General features: G+C 40.4%; 1 protein-coding gene across 6 annotated transcripts in view; it reads right to left on the reverse strand.

Moving 5' to 3' along the window:
* Positions 1–160: 160 nt before the first annotated feature.
* The window catches only part of MTUS1 (microtubule associated scaffold protein 1), a 131,383-nt gene continuing 106,804 nt past the window's right edge, over positions 161–24,739 (reverse strand). For 5 of the 6 annotated variants that reach the window (XM_075026784.1, XM_075026823.1, XM_075026792.1 and 2 more), the window contains 8 exons: positions 20,678–20,744; positions 11,644–11,858; positions 10,996–11,101; positions 9,933–10,006; positions 9,734–9,829; positions 7,035–7,151; positions 5,605–5,702; positions 161–4,748 (listed from right to left, as the gene is read on the reverse strand). In XM_075026784.1, the coding sequence (XP_074882885.1) occupies positions 4,532–4,748; positions 5,605–5,702; positions 7,035–7,151; positions 9,734–9,829; positions 9,933–10,006; positions 10,996–11,101; positions 11,644–11,858; positions 20,678–20,744 (990 nt within the window). In that variant the 3' untranslated portion in view covers positions 161–4,531. Of the gene's footprint in view, positions 4,749–5,604; positions 5,703–7,034; positions 7,152–9,733; positions 9,830–9,932; positions 10,007–10,995; positions 11,102–11,643; positions 11,859–20,677; positions 20,745–21,601; positions 21,821–24,739 lie in introns of those variants that run through there. The other variant, XM_075026816.1, reaches the window with a different exon arrangement.

The following is a 24,739-nucleotide window of genomic DNA, read 5'->3' on the forward strand; positions in this document are numbered from 1 at the left end:
CTGTAATAGTGCTGGCCTCTGGAAACAAGGTCACTAAAAACCAAATAGAAGTTAAATACAGCAAGCAATAGGACCAACTTTGAAGGCGTAAGAGGCAGTCCCTTGTTAATCTTCTTTCTAGTTGCTATTAACAGGCATCAAGAATGTTACACTGTTGTAATGACTAAATAGTTGTTACACAATTTCATAGTAATACCTAAAAGAGGTCTTTGTACCTTGGTTTTTTTGTGGTGGTTTTTTTTTTGTTGTTGGTTTTTGACCAAAGTAACTTTAACAATCCCTGAGCTTCTGGATGAGGCTGTGCAAGGTGTTCATCCCTTTTTAGCGTTTCCATTTATCAGAACAATGTATTTCCCTTTGAACTACAGGAGCTGTGCCAACTCAAATTTCAAAGCACTTTTGAGCCTTTAATTTGACAATTGATTTCTTTTAAAATATCTAGCAAGTGGGAGATAGTGTCACCTGTTCAGACTTGTTCAACAGTGCAGCAGTTCACATGGTAGCATCACTTCCTTGGTGAGTTTGGCGGGAGAGGAAAAGATGATGTAAATCCATTGCTGCATCATTGCTCGAGTAGTCTCCCTCAGGTTTAATGGTTATGTGTACCAATCACATGCAGTTTCTTGAGATTAATTATAACTACAAAAGTAGTGCCTTTAAGGAAGAATTTTTGGAATTTTTGGTGGTGTTTCCCCCCCATCAAAATAATTCTCATCATTATAAACAATGAGAATTATTTTACATAGTTCTTATTTTACCAAAAGCCTCCTGGGCATGCCTGATTCTTTTTACATTGATGCAATTACACATTTCCACATAAATGAACAGTGACACAGGGTAAGAGAATGAAGCTTGGGAACTTAAATTTAAGTGACTTGTCAAAGTCACCTGCTTAAACCTGCTGGTATTGTTATTTCTATTTGCATACCTCAGTCACCACTCTGCTAAGGCAAGGCAGCAGCAATGGACAGAAGGTATTTGTTTCTTAAGGGTTCAATGATTATTCCAACTTTCTGATGACCTTCTTGACTCCAGCTCAGCCCTAAAAGATTTCCTGGCTGTCAGGTAACTACAGTTTTGAAGACCAGTGGTTACTCACTGTCTAGAAGGAATTTCCTGCATGAATTGCACGATACCCGTTTACATGCAAGTGTCTTTGGTGTTTGTAATGAGAAACTTCAAGTCTTCAGTTAGGGTAAGGAAATGATTCACCTCAAATTTTACAGGAAATACTGTACAAGTTGCACTAAGACCTTTAAAGAGAAGTGTTGAAGGGAGGTGAACCACCTTATGAATAGTTTGAATGGTAACAAACTATTTGGTACAAATACAAATGTCACTAACTTCCTCTGAAGCACATCATTAGAGTTGGAACTACTAGTTAAGGTTGAGTAGTTGAAGAAAATCACTTGTTTAATTGCTTGACTAGCACTAGGCCTTTGGCCTATATCTATGGTAAGCAGGCTTCTAGCTTTTCCTGAAGGAAACTTTATACTAAAGAAATCACCAAAAAATACGTGAAAGTTACTGGATCAAACAAAGCCTTTGCTAACACATAGTATTTAAGTTAAAGCTTGAAATATCAATACTCAGAGAAAAGTATTGAAACCATGCTTCAAGATCAACAGAATTATTTCTTTCAGACCACTAGGACAAACACTAAACAGGTATTTCTATAGCCTGATTTCTATATACAAGGATTCTTCATTTCTTCATAAGAGTGTTATAGATCCTACTTTTAGAGAAGTTTAGAGGCAAGGAGTCTCCTGTATTGTGAAGGGAAACTATTGACAAATTAACAGTCTTTGTATTATTTACTATACCATACTTACTTCTCTGTACTGGTAGCCTGGAAAAGCTTTCCCCTTCTCTGTTACATGAAGAAGGGGTACACTAAATTTGATCTTCAAACATTTGTATGCACTCTTGCACATTTTATTTGAGGCATTAACATTGCAACTGTTCTTGTGACATGATGTTAGATTGCTAAACTTGAGGTGGCTTTTCTCACACAAATTTCCTAAGGTGAGCATTTTAATAAGAGGAGGCCTGTAGGATGCCTTTACCAGGCATATGCACATTGGGTCCCTATATTAAGCCAACTGCACTCAAGTATTTATTAGTCCTAGTTCTGTATGTTATCTGCAGTCTTTTTTTTTTTTAACAAACAGCCAAATCAAACTGAATCACTATTAATCACAAGCAAGCTCTGTGTAGCTTCTACCTACATTAGAGTAGTAAGGGTAGATTTAAAATTTTCCAAGGGTTAGCTGAACATTAATAATTTGTGCAGTGAAGCTTCACTACTGCTGTTCTGCTGTGCTGAGCAAGTACTAAGAGTATTTTAGGATTTGGAGGAATGTTCCTCCTTAGATTAAAGATCATTTGACTAATACAAGCAGGAGAAAAAACCTTCAGTCAGTAAAAAAAATTTATTTTTTAAGCATTCAGGTCAAATACATGTGATCAAATCTCTTTGACCATAGAAAATAAGAATGTTCCAAGATATACTTTAATCCAAGTTTTAGCCCACAGAGGATTTTCATAGTTAAATTTGAAACCCCTAGAAAACATTAAGTACTGACACCACAAACAAGTGGTATATACAGTACCCTAAAGAGGATAAAGAGAGAGCATAATGTTCCATAGAAGTGGCACCCTTAACCTGTACACTTATGGAAAATTAAGTAAATTTAATGAAATAGTCAATCACAAGTTTAAGTATACTACAAGTTTACTTACTGTATAAGCACTGTTAACAGTCTTGTTTTTATGTCTGTGTTCCTCATTACTAGCCAAGATTTTTCAAGTTTGGGGTAATATGGTTTGAAATGGTTCTCTAGTTGAGTTCGCTAAACACTTTCCATCCCTTTGATTCCTGTCCCCAAGCTACTGAAACACACAGGGAAACTCAGCAGACACAATTTACCATAACAGTTATCAGTATAGCTAACAGCATTAGCTGAACAGTAGTGTAACAATGGTCCTGGAAGTGGTACTGTAGAACCCAAGCTATTGCAAGCATAGGTAGTGTTTTGTAATAATAGTTGGAAGTTGAACCTGTGTTTAGTAGGGACAATGTAGACACCTTAAACAGGTCTGACCAAGGGTGTAGCAAGGCTATGCAATTACCTTGTTGAAGCTGAACCTCAGCATATGACATTTCCAGAAACACTGACACCCTCAGCCTCCAGTTCCAGCAGCCAGGACAATTTTTTTCCCCTACTCTACAGAATCTCTTGTAAGGGATCTTTTGCCAAATGAACTGGCAGAACACTGATATCCTGCAGTCTAAGAGGGAAGGTATGGCAGAATTAGCAAGATAAGATAAATACACAACTTCCACATTCCCCCTCAGGTGAATTTAACCAACCCTGAAGAATGTTAATACGAATGTTAATACAAATGTTAATGCTTAAAAAGGCAAAGTGTGTCACCAGATACACCAGAATTCACAAATTACTTTTAAGATTCTTCTTGAGAACTGAGTTAAGAATGCACCTAATGACTATTGCATTTTTCTCTTTGGCTTTCAAATCTACATCTAGTTTATACTCGGCAGACAATCTCAGTAATGGACATGCTGTTTTGGGGAAATCAGTGATTCCTTGTCAGCAGGTAAGAGGACAGGTCTAGGTTTCTAAACCTGCAGCTTAGCTAATAACTTCTGACCTTGAGGGCTACTGTGGTTCTGACTGCAACCCTGCTGACTCAAAAGCCAAAATCCACTGTAACCTGCAAAAAATGTCTCGTCATAAATGGCAGAGTCGTGCAGTGCAGGGATATTAAACCAAGAATCCATGCAAAATATGGCTGCAATTCAGTTTGTTTTTAAAATTAATTCAAAGTTAAGTTGCATACTCAGGTCAGCCAAGACACTAGTGAGTCAGTTGACAAAGTTTTTCCTGCCTTTTTTTTACTGAACTGAAACCAGAAAGATGAAGGAAACTAACCTATAGTACTAGCGGCAGTTTCTCCTCATTCCAAGGTGAGTGTATTCTTTGCTAAAAGCATGCGTACTGACAACATTATTAAGGAAGTACATGTCAATATATAGTCTTCAGCTTTTATCCTTTATTATGTACACAGCAAAGAAGGCAGCATTAGACACACGCACCGTGTGTTACATCCATTCCATCCACAGCACACGCACGCACACACGCATACACAGAGCCTTAAAAAAAGTGTCTGTGATAAGGAACATATTATAAAGGTTGTGATCTTTATCTCTAAGCCCCTGAGCTTTGTCTTATAGTTAGGTGAAAAGGCAATGAACAAGTCTTTCCTTGCTCTGTAAGTGCTTTGTGCAACAATGTCCATAGAGGTCATAAACAAGTCTTTTTGCAAGGAGCAATGCAAATGCCTTACTCCCATATTCTCAGTCTCTTTATCGCCATTTTTGCACCAAAAAGTTTCCAGTTATGTTTAGTTGTCATACTTGGCTAATATAGCTCTTGCTCCTGTGATTAAAGTTAGGATTGGTTCTGCAGATTGCAAATGAAATGCAATCCCCTCTTTCTCTCAAGAGATGTCATCTCGGTGATACTGTAGGACTAGAGAAATTACCAGAATTTCGTGGGGACTGCAGAGGCACGGATGGAGAACTGGGAGACAGTTTTCTTGGGCTGCATAGGTCACCATTGTGCAACTTCCACAGAAGTTCTTCATTTTCCATTGACAGGCGTTTGTTTACTTTTGATTCCTTCTCTAGCGACTCCTGTAAAACAGCTTGCTCCGTAGAAAGTTGCCTGCAAACATAAGATTTACATCAGAACATATAACCCAAGGTGGAGGCTACAGTACTGAACTTAAAGAAGAGTTTGAAATTGCATAAATCCCTGCTTGGCTGACAACTAAATTACTTCCTTAAAAGGAGGATATAGCCTGTTCTCATCCTTGCTGGATTTAAACTGGTAGCTTGCAGAAAACAGGAGGCAGTCCCAATACGAAAAATCCCTAAAGGCCAGAAAAAGCATCTGAAAAGTGAGACTTGTCCTACTTGACATGATGTTTGTCCTACATGACAGATGTTTTTAAATGGCCATGCTGGAGCCTTTGGGTCTCGTTGCAGGCTCAGTTCTACATAGAAGCTGCATTTCTGTAGTTTCCTTCAAACTGGAAGAGTTGGCCCATCCATTTAAGCAAGAGTTGAAGTTAGGAGAACCTCAGGCCCATTTTATTCATGTTAAATATCACCATTATTGCTATATAAAACACACTGGCCTTTTCACTCATCTAAATTGGGGACAAATCACTCAACTGAAGTGGTTAAAAGTAAAACCAGGTTTAGCTCACAAGCCAGTAATAATTAAAGAGCCACTGTATCATAAGATGATATTTCTGAGTTGCTTTTTCTTCCCTGAAGATACTGTTTTGAAGCACTGAAGAACATACTGAGGCTTTCCCCTTTGCAATCTGTTCCTGCTTGTTGTTCTACACAGGAATGCACATTTGCAGATACACAAGTGGGGAAGAAAGGGGTGTGTTCTTTTACAGAGTACTACAAAATCCCAGTCACTAATATTTACTCAGAATTTTCTCTCGTCACAGGAACGCCTTCCCCTGGTTCATAAGAACATTTAAAAGTCCACAGATATTTTTTACCTTGAAAGCTCCATGTGTTTGTCCATCCGAGCTTTTAATTCTTCATTTTCTTGCTGAACCTTCTTTAATTTATCCGTTAGGATTGTGTTGGTCTCCAGCTTTGAAAAAAGGTCACAGTTACATGCAGTCATCGAGATACTGACTGAGCTATCACAGACATTCAGAATCTGGAGTTTGCAGACCTTGTTACAGTAAGTGCAAAAACCTAGAGTAATGTGAGACTGACCTGCTATTGTGGCTTAGTACTGTATAATAGTCAAATAGATCCCACTTACACAAGGATAAGGTAACACTGGCATTTTGCCAGGTGTGCTGATTAGATGTCAACAAAGGAGTACTGGATAAGGGATCTACTAGTTAACCAGCATGTTCTAGTAACTTCTGCCAGTGATGGGCAGCAGTTTTAGAAGCTGTGGCAGACAGAAGACTGTCTAGAAATAACATGCTAATGTGACAAATTCAAGAGCTCCCCTGTGTAAACAGCTCTCCCTGTTACTGTCCTCATTCTACTTCATTGCTGCAGGATGTTATCAGAAGTTAAGGAAAAACAGTGATTAAATGGTTGGATAGTCCAAGGGCTTCTATACTGCAGCCAATGTCTATCAGGAAAGGTGAAGGCTTACTAGTAATTCACTAGTAATTGTAGACCAGGGCAACATATGGTGCTGTACAATACTGAACAACTGACATGAATGTATTCCTTTGTATCCAAACCTCTTTCTATCCTTCCTCATTAAAATCTTGCTTAAGTAAGTATTACAACAGTGTTCAAAGGCCCCACCCAGGATAAGGACCCTGTCCTGCCACAGATAAGAGCATGCTAAGTAATTACAAGTTCTGCCCCTGAAATTGCCTTTTCATGTGGAATTATGCACAGATCAGGATCAAATCCACACAGCTAAACAAGTAGCTTAAAGATAATAGCTCAAATGATTGACCTAAGCTAATCAACTCTAGATGAAAACATTTATTGCACTCCATATTTGATCCCTTCTTGTTTAATTAGGATCATTTCCACGTTAATGATTTCCTGCCAGTGCAATCTATCTTCTGTAACACTCAAGCAAACAGCAGGTAAGGATTTTTACTTTGGGGGATGGGGGACAAGAGGAAAGGAAGAGGAAAGGAAATGTGGAAGAGGCTCCCAGATAACCCTGTACTAACTTAGCAATAGTTTATGCAAACCAGTAGTTGTCTTAAGAGGTTAAAAGGTCATTCACAGCATCTGGTGATTCCTTCCCCCTCTTTACATTACAGCCCAATGTAGATATAATTGTACCTGCAATGTAAGCGTGTCCCATCATCATTTTGTGTTTCCTTTTAAACAAAAAAAATTAAACCTTGCACATAAGTCTGACCAGCCCGAGTTCATTATCAGAACATAACCCAGAGACACAGTCCAAACCTGCCAGACCCCAAGGAAAACTCACCAGTTTTTCCATCTTCATTAGCTTTATATCCTGCTGATGGAGTTTCTCATTCTTGATCTCCAGCACTGCTTTCAAACTTTCCAGCTCCTGTTCCAGATACATAATCTGTGGGTTTTTCTGAAAGATTTCCACAGAGTTTGCTTAGTACCCTGAATTTCAGGAACAACTTAAGTGTTTCTCTGCTATTTAGAAAGAGCACAAGAATACATATGGTAATGACAGTTTCTTGTTTTAAGTGAAATCAAGTCAGACAGTTTAGAATTTAAAAAAAAAAAAAGAGCTGGTACCACTTTCTCCTCTGATTTTGTTTGTCCTTCAGTGTAGGTGGACAGTTGCAGTTTTCCTTACAAGCTGTTCAGAACACACTCTATGCACAAACGTGAAAAACCCTTGTGAGTCAAAGGAAGGCACTAAAGCTGTCACAGCGAAACTTGTTTTGCAGGAGTGCCCAAAGGCTCCCTTTAAGGCTAGGAGTTCCAAAATTTATTTCATATTACTCATAACCCATCCCAAGAGGTAATTAGAGTAAACATTTGAAGAGTTTTCAGATGCTGGAATAGTTAAAAAAGCACCAGAAATTTAAAGCTATGAACTCGACTGTAGCTGATTTTCCCTGTTTTGAGTCAAAAGGTAGCTGATTCATAAGCAGAAATTGAAAATTTTCAGGTTTACATTCTTCTTAAACCCTAACAATGCAATTGCACATAAAAAATCTTGCACTGCTGTACATCCCTGTCTTATCTACAATACAGCAAGTTAGGGCTTTCTTTTTTATTTTTTCTTTTTCTTTTGGTTGTTATCCAGGAGGTGGAAGGGAGACCAGGAAGGGGACAGGGCAGGGTCAGATCTGGTTTCCTCAAGAAACTCTTTTCCAGAGTAATGAACCATTCAAACACTGCAGAGTAAAACATGCTCTCTGCATTTCAAAGGCAAAGTCACAGGCAAAAATAGGAAAAATAAAGCAAGTCTCAGTCCATTTCCAGGTAGTCTGAGTGGAATACAAACAGAAATCAATCAATGATTAAGTGCATTGTGTAACTAAGTTTATCTTTAAAAACAAACAAAACTTGTTTTAGCATATTTGGATAAGAATAGTGGTGTACCGCATTGAGCAACAGCTTCACTGCCATGTCAGAAACCTCAGACTCTGAGGGCAATGCCTGCAGTTTTGTGGGGCGCAGTACCACAAGGACAGAGCCAGTACATTTTGCAGGTAACAAGGGCCTCATCACCTACACGTTTCATTTTCCTGCCTGTTTTTAAGGATTGTGGCATTAGTGGTTCTTGTTTAATTTCTACTTTTGAACAGAAGCCCATGTGAGGGGGGGGTGTGCTGTGCTGCCTCAGAGGAGGAAGCAGACAATTTGAACTTCATTCCGCCTTTTTGTGGCTTTACATGGAATCTACGAGCTAGAGAGAAAAGTGATCCTGAAAAGTTTTAAGTGCAGCTTACACTATGTTCAAAATTTATTTTTCTTTCCCTGTTCTGCTCCAATGTTCTTAAAATGTCTTTTTAAAGTTAAATCTGAGCCACCTCATTAGCTACTCATAGTAGACCACAGAGACAGATAAAAAGACTGAAAGGCCCAGATAAGATTTTAGCAAAAAAGCTGGGAGTATCAAGTGACATTATCTAAATAATACTGGAGAGTTGGAAATACACCTCTGTCTTCAACGGGCTAATGGGAATTCTGATAGCGCAGAATTTGTGTTTAGTACAGAAGAATATACTGGGTCAAATCAGTATTTTTCCATACAGAAGCCTCAAGCTTATGATGTGTCTTATGCTGTCAGGATGCAAAGTGCATTTGCAGCTAGGTAAAGGCACTTGACTATTGCTCCTTCAAATTAAACATCTGAGCATGCCTGTGGAATACTGTTCAAACTCCCAAGTGCAGCGTACAACATGTTCTCTTTGGTATCATCTCTCCCAACCACAGCAACATATTGTGGTTGCACGTTCTTGTGGCAGCTCTGTCCTGCCACTAGAATAAGCAGTAAGAGAGAAAAAAAAAAAATTAAATTCCCGTGAAAACTAGGGCAACTTCTACTAAAAGCATCCCAAGTGAGTTTTTAAGTGTGGAATTTCTCTCTGTGGGATAAGCAATACTACTGCTATTCCAGTTATTTCCAGGTAACCAGAAGGATAAGCATGTTTGTATCTAACCCTCCCAGTGCATGAAAAAATTCTGTCAGAACACATTTCTATCCCAGGAGCATCACAGGTAACAGCAGCCTTTGGAGGAAAGGCAGGACAAAATAAAAGTTTATCTGAAAGATAAATCATCAACAAGTATGAATCAGTGTTTGAATAAATGCATTAAAGACTCAAGAAGGGAGTTTTGTGGTAGTGACGTAAGCCTACAACAGATCATAGCGGCATTAGAATATTTACTAACTGTCCAGAAGAAATCTATGGTACAACTTTTGTATACATAAAGGTCTTCAGTTTAACTTGGGCTATAACTTACACCATGGACTTAGATACTCAACAGCTTTATAAATTTATAATGATAAGGTTAATATACAACATTGTAGTGCTTGAGAAGAACTTCTGGCAAGCAAGCCATTTACATAAAAAGTTACCAAGTATGGAAGCCCTATCAGGCTTGATTGCAAACTTTTCATACTACGCAATAAAACAAACCCAGGCTTACGAGATCTGCTCATCTGCATTACTTTTGAAGATCAAGACTTACAAGATTGGCTTTTTCTTTGGCTATTTGTTTTTGCTCTTCTAATTTCAACTTCTCACTCAGAGAGTCGTTTTCACATTTTAATTCATCAATTTTTTTCTGAAATGAAAGATATGGTATGGTTAGGCCAAGAATTCAGTGCACATCTCCAAACTGCCTTTTAAGTTTTAGACTGTAGCAATGACCCCAACCCTTAACAAACCTCTAGCCATTCCTGCTTCTCTTTAAAGGAATCTTCAAGTGACTTCCTTTCAGATTCATGGGCAGTCTTGAGCTCTGCAACAAATTATTTTTGCAGATTTTTTAATACTGTGTAAGACATGAAAATTCTTTTTGAAAAGCAGCAGCACAAAAAGCCAGCCAATACACATATGCACAGATGCAGAGGCAGTGACCACACGGAAAGATTTATCATCAACTGATCCAAAGCATGTATGAAGTATCAGATTTATTGCTGCTTCAGATTTGTTGATTGTCCCCTTGCCTATCCATGTCATCAGTTGACAGCACATCAGTTTTGAAAGCATTCATCTACATGGAACAAAATGGATGAATTGATCCCTCAAAAGCTCAGTTTCTGAAGGGAAACACAGCAAAACTGAAATTGTGTCTTCCACAAGCTTCTAGAAAAACATTTCCTTTCCTACTTTGGAGATGCCACACAGAGGAGTTTGCTCTTTGATTGCAGTGGAAGCATCACCAGTTTTAATGACTCAAAAGTATCACTGGAAACTTGGCTATCACGTAGAGTTGGAGGGAGGATGGAAATCATCAACACTTAAACCAATTAGATGCAATGCCATTTAAAACTGAGCACACTCACCACCCACTCCCTGAAAAACAACCTTTGTCCCAGTATACTATAAGCAGTGTGTAATATTTCTCACCATTCCCATGTCAGTCTGGAAAGCACAAAACCCTACTTGGCCTCAATTTCAATTTTGAGGTGCTCCTTATAGAACTAGGGGGGTTGGAGCAATTTCTCATTAACTTGAGATTTTGAGGGCATACTGCAATTCAGACATCTTTTACTGAAAGAAAAGGTCATCTCCACTCTTAAACTGTTTTAAAAGTTTCATTCAACTACAGTGGGATCATGGTTATTTCTGTATGTAAAATGAGACTTGTTCAGTTCCAAAAAAAGGAATTCAGTCAATGTTTATAAAGATAGCTGACTGCCAAGAATAATGAATTGGACATATTGATGAGAATGCTTGTGTAAGTAGCAGTATTATAGCATATGTACTTGTATACAAAATACTTGCCTGAAAAAGAGGATTCATACTCCTTTTTCAGCTCCTCTACTTTTTCTGAGTGGCTGTTTTCAAGTTCCAGCTTAAAGTTTTCATGTGTGATATTTAAGTTGTCCACCTGCAATATGACAACATGATTTTTCTCCCCCCTTACATGTGTCAACTTAACCTTTGTTTAAAGTATTGTTCCAATGGCTTTATGCAGTACGTTGAGTACTTTTAAATGGTCTAGGTAGCACTTAACAGATGGTCACAGGAGAAGCTAAGCCACGTACAAGACTTAATAGATGAGCACAATGCCTTACAGTTTACCACTACCAACAGGATGATGTATGCATCTGTTGCACTCATGGAGTTTTTGCAAAGCAAGGTCGCAGGCCAGGTGCGTTTCTATACATCTTGAAACACAAGCTGCCTCAAATATCCGGTGGAGATCTAGAAGTCATTGAAGTTTGCAGAACACAAGGAATCTCCACCACGTTTAAACACAAGCTTAAGATCTGGGCAGCTTAGTGTAGTAACATTTTTACCATTGCAATGAAGTGGAGTTTCACATTAGATACAGTAATGCCATTATCAGCAAACCCCAGGATTCTCTGAAGGCTCATTTGGAGCAGAAAGCAATTGCTAGAGAACATTTCTACTTCAAGTGTTACAAACCTGCTCCTGGAGTTGCGCTTTGTACTTTTCAGCTTCTTCAATGCAGATACTTTGGAGTTTCTCACATTCTGCAGTGTAAAATTGTTTAAGCCTCTCCTCCAGCTCAGCTAAATCGTTGTGATGTTGCTGGTTTAACTTCTGCAAAAACCCTTCATAAGCAACTTGCAGTTCATTCCTGTCTCTCTCCAATTTCTCACAAGCTGCAGAAGTGGTTACTGAAGATGTCAAAAGAAAAAAAGGTAACTGGATCAAGTTCAATGCTAATTTCACTGTCTTCATTACAAGTATTAAAAATAGTGAACACTCTGCACAGCAACACGATTATACAAAGACAAATATAATTTATCCATGAAATGAGTGCCACCTCCAAGGACACATGAAAAGATCTTTGCAAAAGTATTGAATTCAGTGTTTCTTATGCTGCAAATTAATTGAATCTTGTTAAGCCAGGAACCCATATAGAAAGCACAAGTGTGACAGTTTGTCATGACATAGAAGAATGAATGTCTCACAAGAGACACTAGAGTGCTCCAATAAAAAAATTAATTGGATTTGCTACTTCATCTAATTTGATCCCATTTCAGTAGCATATTTGTCAGAGTACTTTCCTTTTTGATATATAAGCCACTTAGCTAAATTTGAAAGTCTTAATATCCTGAAGACCATCCATTCAACATGTTACGCTCACTCAGATACGCAGCAGAGAAGCAATTCCAGCCTGACATGGACTGCCCAATACAGAGCAATACAGAATATCCAATCTGAAAGGTACTGCTAATATGCATACGCCCAAGATATTTAAATGTACAAGATACAGAACAGTTTCAGGCAGAAAGTGCAGAGCATTAAGAACACAGAAAGAAATGCTGTGTAATTCTCTTTACATTTATATTAACACAGGTCAGCTAAAAAGACTACCTAGGTTTGTCTCCCCATAGTTACAGCTGATTAAAAGGCAAAACAGAAGTTAGTAACTTGTACTTTTGAGTTTGAAATTTAGCATTCCCAACTCCAGGCAGGCAGGCCCAAATAGGAGGAGTCGTTTTCCTGCTGTTAATATGACTGGAGCAAGCGCCTTCTGCAGTTCAGCTGCACCCAAAGCCTGGAAGCAAGGTAAAACAGGACCTCTAACCCAAGTGTGTGGTCACTGACCTCAAACAAAACTGCTTCTATACAGACTCTAGTGCTTTGGTTTAAAATAAATTAGGTCAGATGAGTGTCTACTTAAAGAGAAAAATAAAGTAAAACATTAATTTGATCTTTAATCAAATACAGAAGTGTGCTTGGCAGCCTGCCCGAACAGTATAAATATAAACTCTATGTAAAAGCATGGGAAGATTCAGGGATTTTGGACAGGCAATACAAGAAATTCTCATCACAGCTGTGTTTGAGCCTTAAGATACATAAATTACAGTATCTTCAAGGACCGATTCCCAAAGCAGTACTGGGCTCTGCTCTAGGGAAAGCAGCCTGCCCCGGCACAGTGCCTCAAGTTACATGCGTCTCAGATTCCCTCTTTGCTACAGCTCATTAAGAGCAAGCGAGTAACTCGATGAGCGATACTTGCACTCTCTTTTAAGGAAACTGTAAAGAACTCTTGGCCCTGCTGCCATCACTTGGAACCTGCAGTTGAACTAAAAAGTGTAAGAGTGAGCTGTACTGCATGGGAATCAATCTGCATGTGTGCCTACCTGAATGAGTTTTAACAGCAGGCTTAGCTCTGCGCTAGGTCTCTGTGAAAGATCTGCTGATCAGGACAGATGTAAGCCAAGCTGCTCATCCCATGACTGGCACCGATGCAACTAAAGGCTCAACTGAAATGTACCACAACGTTCTCTGCAACCCAAGCAGATTTCACAGTTTTCTATACTTTCTATACCACCACCAAGAAAGGTTTTTATTTCCCTATCTTTATTCCTTCCACAAACTTCTATTATAACTGCTCCCCTTCGGGGGGGGGGGGGGGGGAATTAGCATTCACACTTCTATCACATTGCACTGGCATGAAGTTATTGAATATATATGCTCTGCATTGTCACGTTCTGGGGGAAGAGGAAACATCACAGGTAGAGGACATTATTCTATAATGCAGAGAACCAGGCAGCAAGCCAAATGGAGACATTACAGAGCCAACCAACCACACGCAGAACAGATCTCACCATCTATAGCAGAGTAAGAGGGGTAGAGCTGAGAGGCAGGCAACACACATGCCTCATGTTAGATGCTTCAGAAGAAGCAATCATCCAATTCTTTATTTGTAAGGCCAGAGCCATTCGCTTGCCTCCATTTAGCTGAAAGAATGTGCTGCCTATCATTGTCTTATCTTTAAATGTCAGCACACAGAACTTGAGATGATGCAAAACACTTCAGGAAAAAAAAAAGCAAATAGCAAACCACACCTTTGTCAAAGAAAATAGACACATCAGTTCTCAGCCAGTCTGCAGTTCAGATTTATGAGAAGACTGGTGTTACAAAGGCAAACACAAACTTTTAAAACTTGCATTTGCAGTTGAATGTTGTGCTACCTTCAAGGTAATGTCTGGCTTCCACAAAGCTGGAGGCTGCAATGCTTCCTTGCAGATAGCAAGTCTGACTTGAATCCTTGCCATCCAAACCAGGAGCAGAACCACCACACCACCAGTGAGCTCCCAGTATCATGATGGTGCAAGAAACTGCGCATGTGAAGTTTCAGCAAAAGCACCGACTCAAGAATTATCAATTTGAAATGATGAGAAGTCCTGTAAAGCAAAGTTTGTCCCCATACTCCAGATTCAAGTGTCTGCAGCAAGTATTTTGTGCAGCCCTACCCATCTCCAGACTGAGTCACGTATTTTATGACTGTACACTGCCTTGTTTTAAGAAGGGGACCAGCCATAAAAAGGCAATTCCTTAGTTTGACCACTCATCCACTGCAAGGGGATGCTGCACAACTCCTGACTAACCAAACTGGGTGGCTACTCAACTTAAGAGTTGTCTCATAGAACTGGTCCTTAATTTTGAAGAAAAATTTGTAACTGGAACATGTGCACTTCCAGGAGAAGCGCACAGAAGACGATCTATTTTGACTTCTTGACTTCTCTTGACTGTTCAGAAACACTTGAAGGGCATGCTTCAGAGCTTTGGTACACAACTACTGTGCTTCCTCTCCCTTCTTAAAGCACTTCCCTCCACAATTCTACATCTTCATTATGCCATGCATTATAACAGACCACAGACCTTGAGCAAAAAACAACAGGAGACAAACGGTCCAACAGCATTTGAGAGAAAAATCAAGCCACAGAGATGAAAAGATGCTCCATCAATTTGTCCATTAAGTTTGTTCAGTCTTATCTGTAACACTAAACAGTTTTAAGCTTTAAGGATAGAGCATATGGAATGGTGTACTTAACAGCCAGAAGCAAGATTTACTTCTTTATTAAAAGCCATTAGTATTTTTCCCCCACTTGGTGGTCCCAGCCTCTCCTCCCAATCACGCAACACTGTCTCTCCCTGTATTATTACAACAGGGAGCAAGATTAATCTGTATTTTTAGGCTTCTTAACACTTGTTTCTTATAAACAAAGAGTCTGGTTCTTCTGGGCAGAACCATGACCTCTGGCAATCAGAAAGTTTCTGTGATTTGGTAAGAGTGTATCTTCAGATCAGAAATACTGATTTTTACTGATGTAAAATTAATATTCATCTGTAGTGTTTAACAATGGCCACTTGCATCTTGGGTATTTCATTGCAAAGCTTTCTGTGTGCCAGAACTATAAAAGAAATGCCTTCAAAACAGAAGTCCAGAGAACCAGGCATGTGGCAACTCACTGCAACTGTGCAAACAGCAGCAGATCCAAACCACACGAAAAGTAGCATCACCTGAAGGAGAGGACTAGAAAAGTCACCTTATTTTGTAGTATCCCCCAAAAATCTATTTCATATTTTCAGTAAAAGTAGGCAAGAGATAAGACCTTAAGTTGTGCAATATCTCCTTCTTACAAAAATTTTTTTTTTCTCATTCTAAAACAATTTGTCATCCAATTCAGTCCTTACGGCTAAAATGCTTACATAAAAACATTTTTCAACTTACATTCTGCTAAAAGTCACAATAACCATAGCTCTAAGAAGACAAAACACAACAGATTATTTTTTTTTTAATCCTAAATTAAATTGTTTTGAAACAAAAGTTATCTTCATAAAATTGTCTAAGTCACTCATTGGTTCATGTGGTTTGGATCTGCTGCTGTTTGCACAGTTGCAAGGAGTTGCCACATAAAAACATTTTTCAACTTACATTCTGCTAAAAGTCACGATAACCATAGCTCTAAGAAGATAAAACACAACAGGTTATTTTTCTTTTAATCCTAAATTAAATTGTTTTGAAACAAAAGTTATCTTCATAAAATTGTCTAAGTCACTCACTGGTCTAGGTATGATTTATGAGAACCCATTAGACTATCTGACATTTTGAAACAGAGGTCACTAGGACAGTAAACTAGCAGGATTTTAAGAGATGTGGGGGATGTGAAAAGGGGATAACTACCAGAAAACATGAATTAGTTAGCATGGTGTAATGTCATGGTACATAACACTTTATTGCTCTAACTTTATATTTCACATTGCAACATCTATTTATTGTATATGTTCCGTCAATCAGCAAGTCTATTGTAGACACAAGGGCTCATTTCCTTCTCTATATAGTTTTTTTTTAAATTGTTATCCAATAATTAATTGATTTTCAATATTGGAAATTCTTTTACCCAAACATGCTTCCGAGTTTATGACCAAGGTTTTCTTGGTGTTACTTCTGTAACGAGACTAACAGTACAGTGTGTTAAGCCACATTTCGTATTTTTGTTCTTGGGCAAGCTGAAATGAGACAGGTAGACCAAAAAAGCATGCTTTAAGCTACATTTAAGTGGGTATGGTTGAATACATATGTGAAGCATTCAGATATCTGCCAGAAAGTAAGTTCCTATACTCTAATGCTGCAAACACTACAGTGTCAGCAGGCAGGCAAGCATGCAACTTGTGGCAAGTTAGGCCCTGCCCCAAATGATTGACAGAAATGTCTACCTACTAATAAGTATTTTTTAAGGCTTACCAAAACCTGAAAACCAAATCACATTCAGTCCATCCATCTGTAAAACACAATAGTCTTTTTTATCCCAACCTCTAAAACATTTTTAAGGTCATTTATTAATAAAAAATAGCACAAAGGTGTTTTGAAGAAAATACCATTTATCAATTGCAATGCCACAAGTGGAGGGAAGAGAGAGGAGTAAGGCATTTGGCTGTACAGGATACATGGAAGCCTTTCCAGCCCACTGAAAAAGGCTCATGAATGGCAATTTTCAAAGAGCCAAGGTGGGCGCAGGCTGAGTCAGCTTTGCACCTGCAGGTTTGTAGCAGGACTGAGCTGGATCACATCCAGCACAGTTGCAAAGAGGTTCTGAAACAATTTGGAGCGCAATTAATTTAGAGGAGGCGTTTCGTACCTCTGAAGAAATATGCAGCTCTTGCAATTTCTGCTTACCTAATTAAACGGGTAGCTAGAAATAATTTACAGACTAGCTTGCATCTTAATAAGATGGGAGACAGCTGACAAACAGGACATCTGTACCTGCTCCAGGCCCCAGAACCAAGGCATTTACATTCAAATAACAAAGTTTAGTCTTTGTGGCTGGAGATTTTAAGGAAACCCAAGTTCAGAACCTGACTGTTAATGAATTTTAACTCTTTTGGAAAAGCCTGACCCCAAACACATCATCATTTCTAACCCTCACAATGCGTTTCCAGCTACTGAGAGCAGAAAGCAGTGTCTGGTAACTGTCCACCCCACACTCTACACAGCCACATGGTCGCTGCCAAAGGCAGGATCTGGGATCACAATGCATATTTAAATCATTTAACAAAAAGGTGTTTTGGTAGAAAGGCTCATGCAGAATAACCCAGCAAAATGGGAAATTTGACAGCAAGCCAATTTGGTTTTTTTGCAAGGTACATCAAGGAGCTTGGGAGCACACACAATTAAATTTTGAAGGAAGAAACTGAGGAATCCAAACTGTGAAGGGTGCAAGCTGCAAGAGACTTTATGTTCCTCTCAGACTCAGCAATATGCAGGGCACAAACTACACTGAGCTGGGCACACCTGGTTCCTCTTCCTAGTCTACCTGCTCCCAAACTGCAAAACAACAGGCATTAAAAACACAGAAGCTGGGGCTCCAGGAAACACGTACACATATCCACACGGCCAAAGTAAGACTCAAACTGTACTTAACTTTCTGAGCCAAGTCATGCCTAGATCAGACTATGAATCAAAATTCACAGTGCTTAATGTCAACACAGCCTATGGAAACCTTAAGTTCAGCTATATCCATTTAACAGTGGCACTAGAAAGCTGATTAGCAGGTGTGTATTTAAATAGATTATTTTCAGCTAAAGCTACTGTTACAAGAATGCTTTTCTTACACCTTGTCAACAAGTGAGGTCTGGCTGGCTTATTTATTTTTCTTAATTTTTATTTTTGAAACATATCTTTTTGAAGACAGATGGTATTGAAGACCTGTGTCGTTTTTCATTTCTGTGATTAAATCCACTCCCTTTACATGCTGCAGAGAGAAGTATAAACAGGCTAGACGTGTGACGTGGTTGAGACAAAGAAGCTGCATGAAGATAAATGCTTCACTGAAAGCATGGTCTGGTAACCTTACAAAGAGAAGCGAGCCCGAGGCTGCCACTCAGATGCTCCTGCAGAGCTGACCCAGTAAGATCAGCTCCGTGAGGGGAACGGCTGACAACCTCATCCAGCAGCACACCAGCCAGAATCCCCAGCTGACAGCTCTGTGCACTCACGCATCACAGATCCATCAAGCTCAGTTGCATTTGAAGTTTTTTCTAGTTATCAACCTACTGAAGGGCATATTCTTGCAATGGGAGTCCCACATATGAGCTCAGCAGGCTGTTAATCAAAGCAGAAAGGTAAGAAGTTTATGGGAAGCTCATTTAAGAGTGAGGCACTGTTAGAAAGAACCAAGCTTTCAAACAAAACAAAACAAAACCACCAAACCAAACCAAAAGCAAAACACCCCACCCCAAAAGCGGTAATGGCCAAAAGTGCTGGCTACCTTTCGGTCTGCCCATCTAAGCTGAATTTTCCCTTTCCTGATAAGTGGCAAACATAATACCAAGGTTGATAAAGGAAAAATAATATTGAAGATGCAAGCACATAGAAGAATAGAGACTTTCTTGCTCGAACAGCAATCCTTCTGAAGTCATTTTCAGGATAAGGTAAACAAATGGGTTTGCCCAGAAAGTCACACGTAGGTACACACACGCACACACAAAAAAAATAATCTAGTCTATAATGTTTATAACAGAACTTTGTAGGAATGCAAGAAGCCCATTTCTGCACTAAGACTCTAGTTTTGCTGTTGTCACTTCAGGGTGACAGAAGCGCCGGCTGCAGCTGATGGGGGACACAACCCTCCACCCTGCTGCTCCTTCCCGTCTGCTCCAGCACTGGCGCTCCTTCAGCCACATGCTGAGCCAGGCCGGGCAACTTTGGCAAAACAGCATTTCAAGCTGCTAGTTTTCAGCTGGCTGAGGTCTGCAGGCAGCTCACCACAGGGCTCGGCGCACGGCTGCTCGGGCAGCGGTGCTGGCACAAGGCAGGACGGAGGGACGCAGAGGCAGAGGAAGGTCCGGCTCTTTCAAAGCCAGCCCCTACTGAGACCTGCCTGAAACAACTGCGGAACTGCAGTCCAGGTGCTTCCATCAGTAGTAGGAAGGTTAAAAGCTGCAGCTTGACAGATGCCAGACTGCATCAAGCTCTAGAAAAGCCTCAGCTTTTTAATACTAAGCTTCCAAGAAAGAAAATGCTACACATTTCTGCAGTGTCTTTGGTACTCTCGACTATCTATTTAGGCTGCAGGGCTTTCTCTGTGATACTCCCCATTCACACGTTTGCAATTTAATGCAGCACCGAATAAAGCTCCCAGAAAGCAGCATTTTAAAGTAACCCTCTAAATTGGATGACAGAAATAGTGACAAGTGGAGAAACTGCTCTGTTGCTTCAGCTGGGGGCACACGGGTACCGCCTCCCCCTCCGCCACTTCCAGCTCTGAGTAGTTGCCAGGGAGCCCTTGCCTTATTAACCAGCGCCAAAAAATAAATCTGAACATTAAATGCAGCACCTGCAAGTAACAGACCCACATTCACACTCAAGTTTCGCTGAGACAATACTCAACTTCCAAAGCATGTGAAAATAAACATTTCTAACTTTTCAATGATAGGTACATACCTGAAACTGCTCCACGTTTTACTTCTGCTTTCAAAGCTTTTTTTTTTATTATTTTTGTAAAGGGGCTTCATCGTAACAGAAGTGTGCTTTTATAAAATGCTAGCTTCGCTTTCAAGTGCTATAATTTTCAAGCAAATGACTTTCTGCACTCCACAAGATGATTTTGCTTGGAGTTCAAGTTATACAAAGTTACCACTAAGTGCAGTTAAGTCAAGCTTCAAAGTTGGCAAAAGTAGCCCTTGCACATTATAGCTCAATTTCATATTACAGCTGTCCACTAGGATGAGTTCAAAGATTTAATCTCATTAGCCTGATAGCATTTCCTTCTGTTAATTTTACACTCATTCACCTACAAGCCACTAAAGCAGAATGCAGATTTTGTGCAGTATATTTTACAGGTTTATGGATTTTTGCCAGAAAATCTCTGAAAGATTGTGTACAAATAACTCAGGGATCAAACAGAAGTATATATACTGTCAGCCATCCTCCCATTTTTAAGAAACTGAGTGCTTTGGTCATCAGACACATGTTTTGCAAGGAGGCCCTGCTAGGCGCAGTCAGATCAGTGCCAGGAATTCAGTGAACCCGGGGTCATGCTGTCAGGGCTCCAGAGAAATGCAGCGATTAAAGCATCTGAGCAGATTCAGTCAGGGAATTAAATGACTGCCATTACAATACCAGGGCATCTGTCTTTCTGCAGATGTGTTTTGCTGCACTTCTGTTCTCATGAAGCATAGAAAAATAAATTCTTACCTAGTTCTCCTCGAAGGTTAACTAGCTCTTGAGATAACTCTTTACGCTGTTTCAGTGCTTCCTCCCTCTGCAGAGGAAAAAAAAAAAAACAAAACAAAAAAAACAATCCCAAACATTTGGTTACTAGTGATCTGAGTAGGGCACCTTCCAATAATTAACTTACATGTGTTCTGTAGGAAAACAAGAGGCAGGAGCAAGAAGCCAAGATATGAATCATTTAGGATAACAGTTCTGCTGTTACAAAATACACAGATGTTCTTCTGTTGTTAAGGAAGTTATAATTTAAAACAAAGAATAGCTTTTTCCAGGATAACACTGCAATTAAAATCCTACTTTGCAGCAATTAGTTATATATTTTATGACGGGTGTAGCAACATTAAGCCTCCAAAACAAATGAAGTGATAGCTGTCAAGGGCACAAAAGTACAGTATATACGTGAAAGAGGCATGCATTAAATACTTATCTTCTGCTCACTCAAACACAAAACCAAAAAACTTCACTAAATGCTCAGTCTTCCATGAAGGAAAGGCACAGCCCCATTCAAAGTTGAATACCACCCACCCCACTGCTTGCGGTTCTTAATTTTAAGAGAGATGATGTTTCTTACACTGAGAGAATCCTAACAAGTCTGCTCAAAACAAGCAGAAGCACCCATCTCCCGGCTTTGCCTAGTTGCTGTGCCTCAGCCGGGGGAAGGTGGCCGGCCAGGCCCCTCTGCCCCCGGACCCACACCTCAGGGAGAAGCGGGGGCACAGCCACAGCAGAGCTGCTGCTCCACGGCTCGGTGACTGGCACGCCTCACACCCACGGCCACGGCAAGGAGGTGACAAGGTCTGGGCTTCCTACTCCCAGGGCGCTGTCACCTTCAAGCTCCCGTCCGGCTCCCTGCCGTCGGAAAAGCGCTGCGAAACAAATGCTGATTACCCTTGCTGCAGCACACTGAGAATAGAGGCATAGTTTGCTGCTAGAGCAGCCCATCTTCCAGCTCCGGCGGACCCCCGCTCGGCCCCCCGGCACTCATAGGCAACGCGCAGGTGGCGGTACCACCGGCCAGGCTGGTCTGGCCACGGCCGAGCGGCAACCCGAAGCTGGACCTTGCCTCCGCAGGTTATCCTACTTCCGCGCCGATTGCTCCCGACAGCGGCAGATACTGCAGCTTCTGCAATTGGCACAAGCAGCCAGCGATTACTTAAAGCCACAGCCCTTCTTTTACGAAAGGCGAGCCCCAGACGTTAGACCAATCGATCTCAAACGGCAGGCAGGATCGCGAAAGGGAACGCTGCCCTTCTCTGCAGATAATGGAGCTTATTTTTAGCCAGTTCGGGCTTGCTATACGCTGCTTTCGCGCTTAATTTGTTGATGCAAAAATAAGCCGCGGCAGGCCTGAGCTGAATGGGAGAGCCACAGATACAGCAGCTTTGCTGCTGTCAGTGCCCAGGCTTGCGTTCACAGCCCCTGCGCACGCAAAGGGCTTGAAAGTCTCTTTGCGTGCCTTTCCTTCAGCTAGAATACATTAGAAAAACTAAAAATAAAGCACTGGCCCAAAAATCACTTAGACTTTTTCCTTCAGCTACTACACAGCTGACCACGGTAGATGAGTTCGCACACTGGCGGGGCCACACCTGCACCTGGTTTTCCCCAGGGAAAACCTCACCTTTACAGCAGGTTCCGCGTTTGCCCCCAGTCACTCCTGCCACAGCCTGACCCCAGGCTAATGTTGGCACTCGCTCACCAGGTCACCCGGTTAAAAGCACCCCGGTCCTAGAGGTGGAGATACCCACTCCGTGCCTACAGAACAAATAAAGCAGTAAAATACACCATTCTTAAGAAAAAATAAGAGGGAATGAGCACCCAGAAGCCAGACATGTATTAAGGTCTGACACAAGACTAATCAAAATGAGTAATTATTATGCAATGCACTCTCATCTGCTGCAAGTTATAGGAAATTATTCTGCAGCTGAAAAGGCTGGTTAGAAGAAAGGGCCAGCCCTTTACTAGCAATATTTGTATTCTTGACCTTGTATGGGAAAGATGCCTTTTTAATTACTACAGTTTAAGCAGTCTTAACAGTTATTTGGACACTGACACACTGGTAGGGGTATTAAGTAGCTGTATTGCAGTTTCACATTAAACACTTAGAAGCTTTCTACAGTGACAGTGGGCTTAGATTGAAAACCACGCCTCGCCCTCCACAGTAAATTCTCAGGAGAGCAGAGAGCTCAATTATTGAAAGGACTCGCCCTGCTCTTCCCCATTTCCCTGCTCAGGAAGGAGAGATGAGTCATCTTGCTCCCGTTCAACACCAGTTCCTGCTACGGACACAGCATCTGATGATGGAAACGCGAAAGCTGCAGTGAGGTATTTGAGCTGCAGTGAGGTATTTGAGCTGCATCCTAGCACGCTGGGACACAACCACATAGTGGATTTGCAAGCAAGTTAACTACCGAAGCACTTTTATTTTCATGCTGTGGGCTCCTGATGGGATTTTCCAAGGCATTTACAGTAATCTTGTCCATTACTAAATTAGCGTACAAACACATTTAGGAGATTTATTTTGTTTTTAATGCCCCCCCTTCTTGGTTTGCATACTCATTCTTCATTCTAATTCTCAAAAAATCATCCTTGAACCTGATTTCTTCCAGCCCACTGTGTCAGTAAAATATCTCAAAATTTTCTCCCTCAGCCTAGTGGCTGGTCTACGCAGCAGACCCTTTGCAAACACTAATGTTTTTGCTTAGTGTTTCCAAAAGGCCTACACTTCACCGTCCACACATTGTGTTTGTTATTAGTTAAAGCAATTTGATGAGAAAAGGGCATAAGATCAGAATATACTAAGGACTGACAGAGGCTGAGACTAAAAACCTCAAATAGAATAATACTGTCTTTTTTCTTTTTTTTTTACTCTTTCTTGCTTTCTACTGCTCTTAAGTCCTCTTGCTTTTTACTACTGCTGTTTAACCTTGTGCTTCAACCTCCAGCTTGTCCATTCATAGTTTCACAAATCAAGAAATCCAGACAGACAGACTTGTATCATCACTGCCTGTTAAAGAATATATTCGGAAAAAGCTAGCCATAGAGACTGCCAGCCTAAAATAAGAATAATAAGTTGGTCATATGGTTAAGCAGCCACATGAAGTAGTCAGACCAACTAGCAGTTAATTTAGCAGACTTTTATCTACGTTCTGAGAGAACTGAAGCTCCAGGTATGGGAGTCTCCTCAAGAAAACATGAAAGTTTCCAATATGTGAAATCTAAGTGCAGTGAAATACCAAAGACTACTCGAATAATCCAGTAAGGGCCATCTTCAGTACTTAATTTAAAGACAGGCATGCACATGCTTTGGGCTGGAAAATCGAGCAACCTTCTAGTTTATAGTTTACAAGATTCTAGCTGAAAAATCAATACCAGAAATTGAAAGAGCAGAACCAAGTGGGAGCATACAGGATTGAGCAATTTTGGCATTGCTCACTTATCCAGATAAATCTGGCAATAGGGATTATCATCGCTTGGTTGTCAGAGACTCAAGGAGGGTCTTCAAACTAATTTAAAGCTGTTTCTGGCACAATTTATGAGTTTATGCCAAGATCATGTAAGATGACTGGGTAACTATTTTTCTTATTTCAAAAAAACCTATTGTAGGTGCACAAGAAACCCAGTCAAGCTTTAGCCAAAACATTGCCCCTACCATAAACATGGAAGCTGTAGGAAGGAACGAGTTTGGGGAAAAAAAGCTTTTCCACAGGCAGCATCAGGGAGGTGTACCTCTGCTGTCAGACACTACAAAAAACCCCTCTCAGCACAAAGGAGGAGACTTGGACATTTCTTGTTATGTGAAACATTAGGCAGTTAAAAATCCTTCATGTTTTGAAAGTTTGAGAAACGAGTTCAGGAGGATGTGCACCCTGTAGCAAGGGCGCTTGGGAAGGTGAGGTACGCCCCACTACAACTGGATGGCAGAAGAAGAGGTCCAAGGTAGGCTGCTGGAGAACATGACAGTTTCAAGATGACAAAAAAGACCAAGTCAGGAATGGAATAAATTACAAGATTTCTCATTCATGTTTG

This window comes from Buteo buteo, chromosome 1 (assembly GCF_964188355.1).
Source record: "Buteo buteo chromosome 1, bButBut1.hap1.1, whole genome shotgun sequence".
In the NCBI taxonomy this organism is placed as follows: domain Eukaryota; kingdom Metazoa; phylum Chordata; class Aves; order Accipitriformes; family Accipitridae; genus Buteo; species Buteo buteo.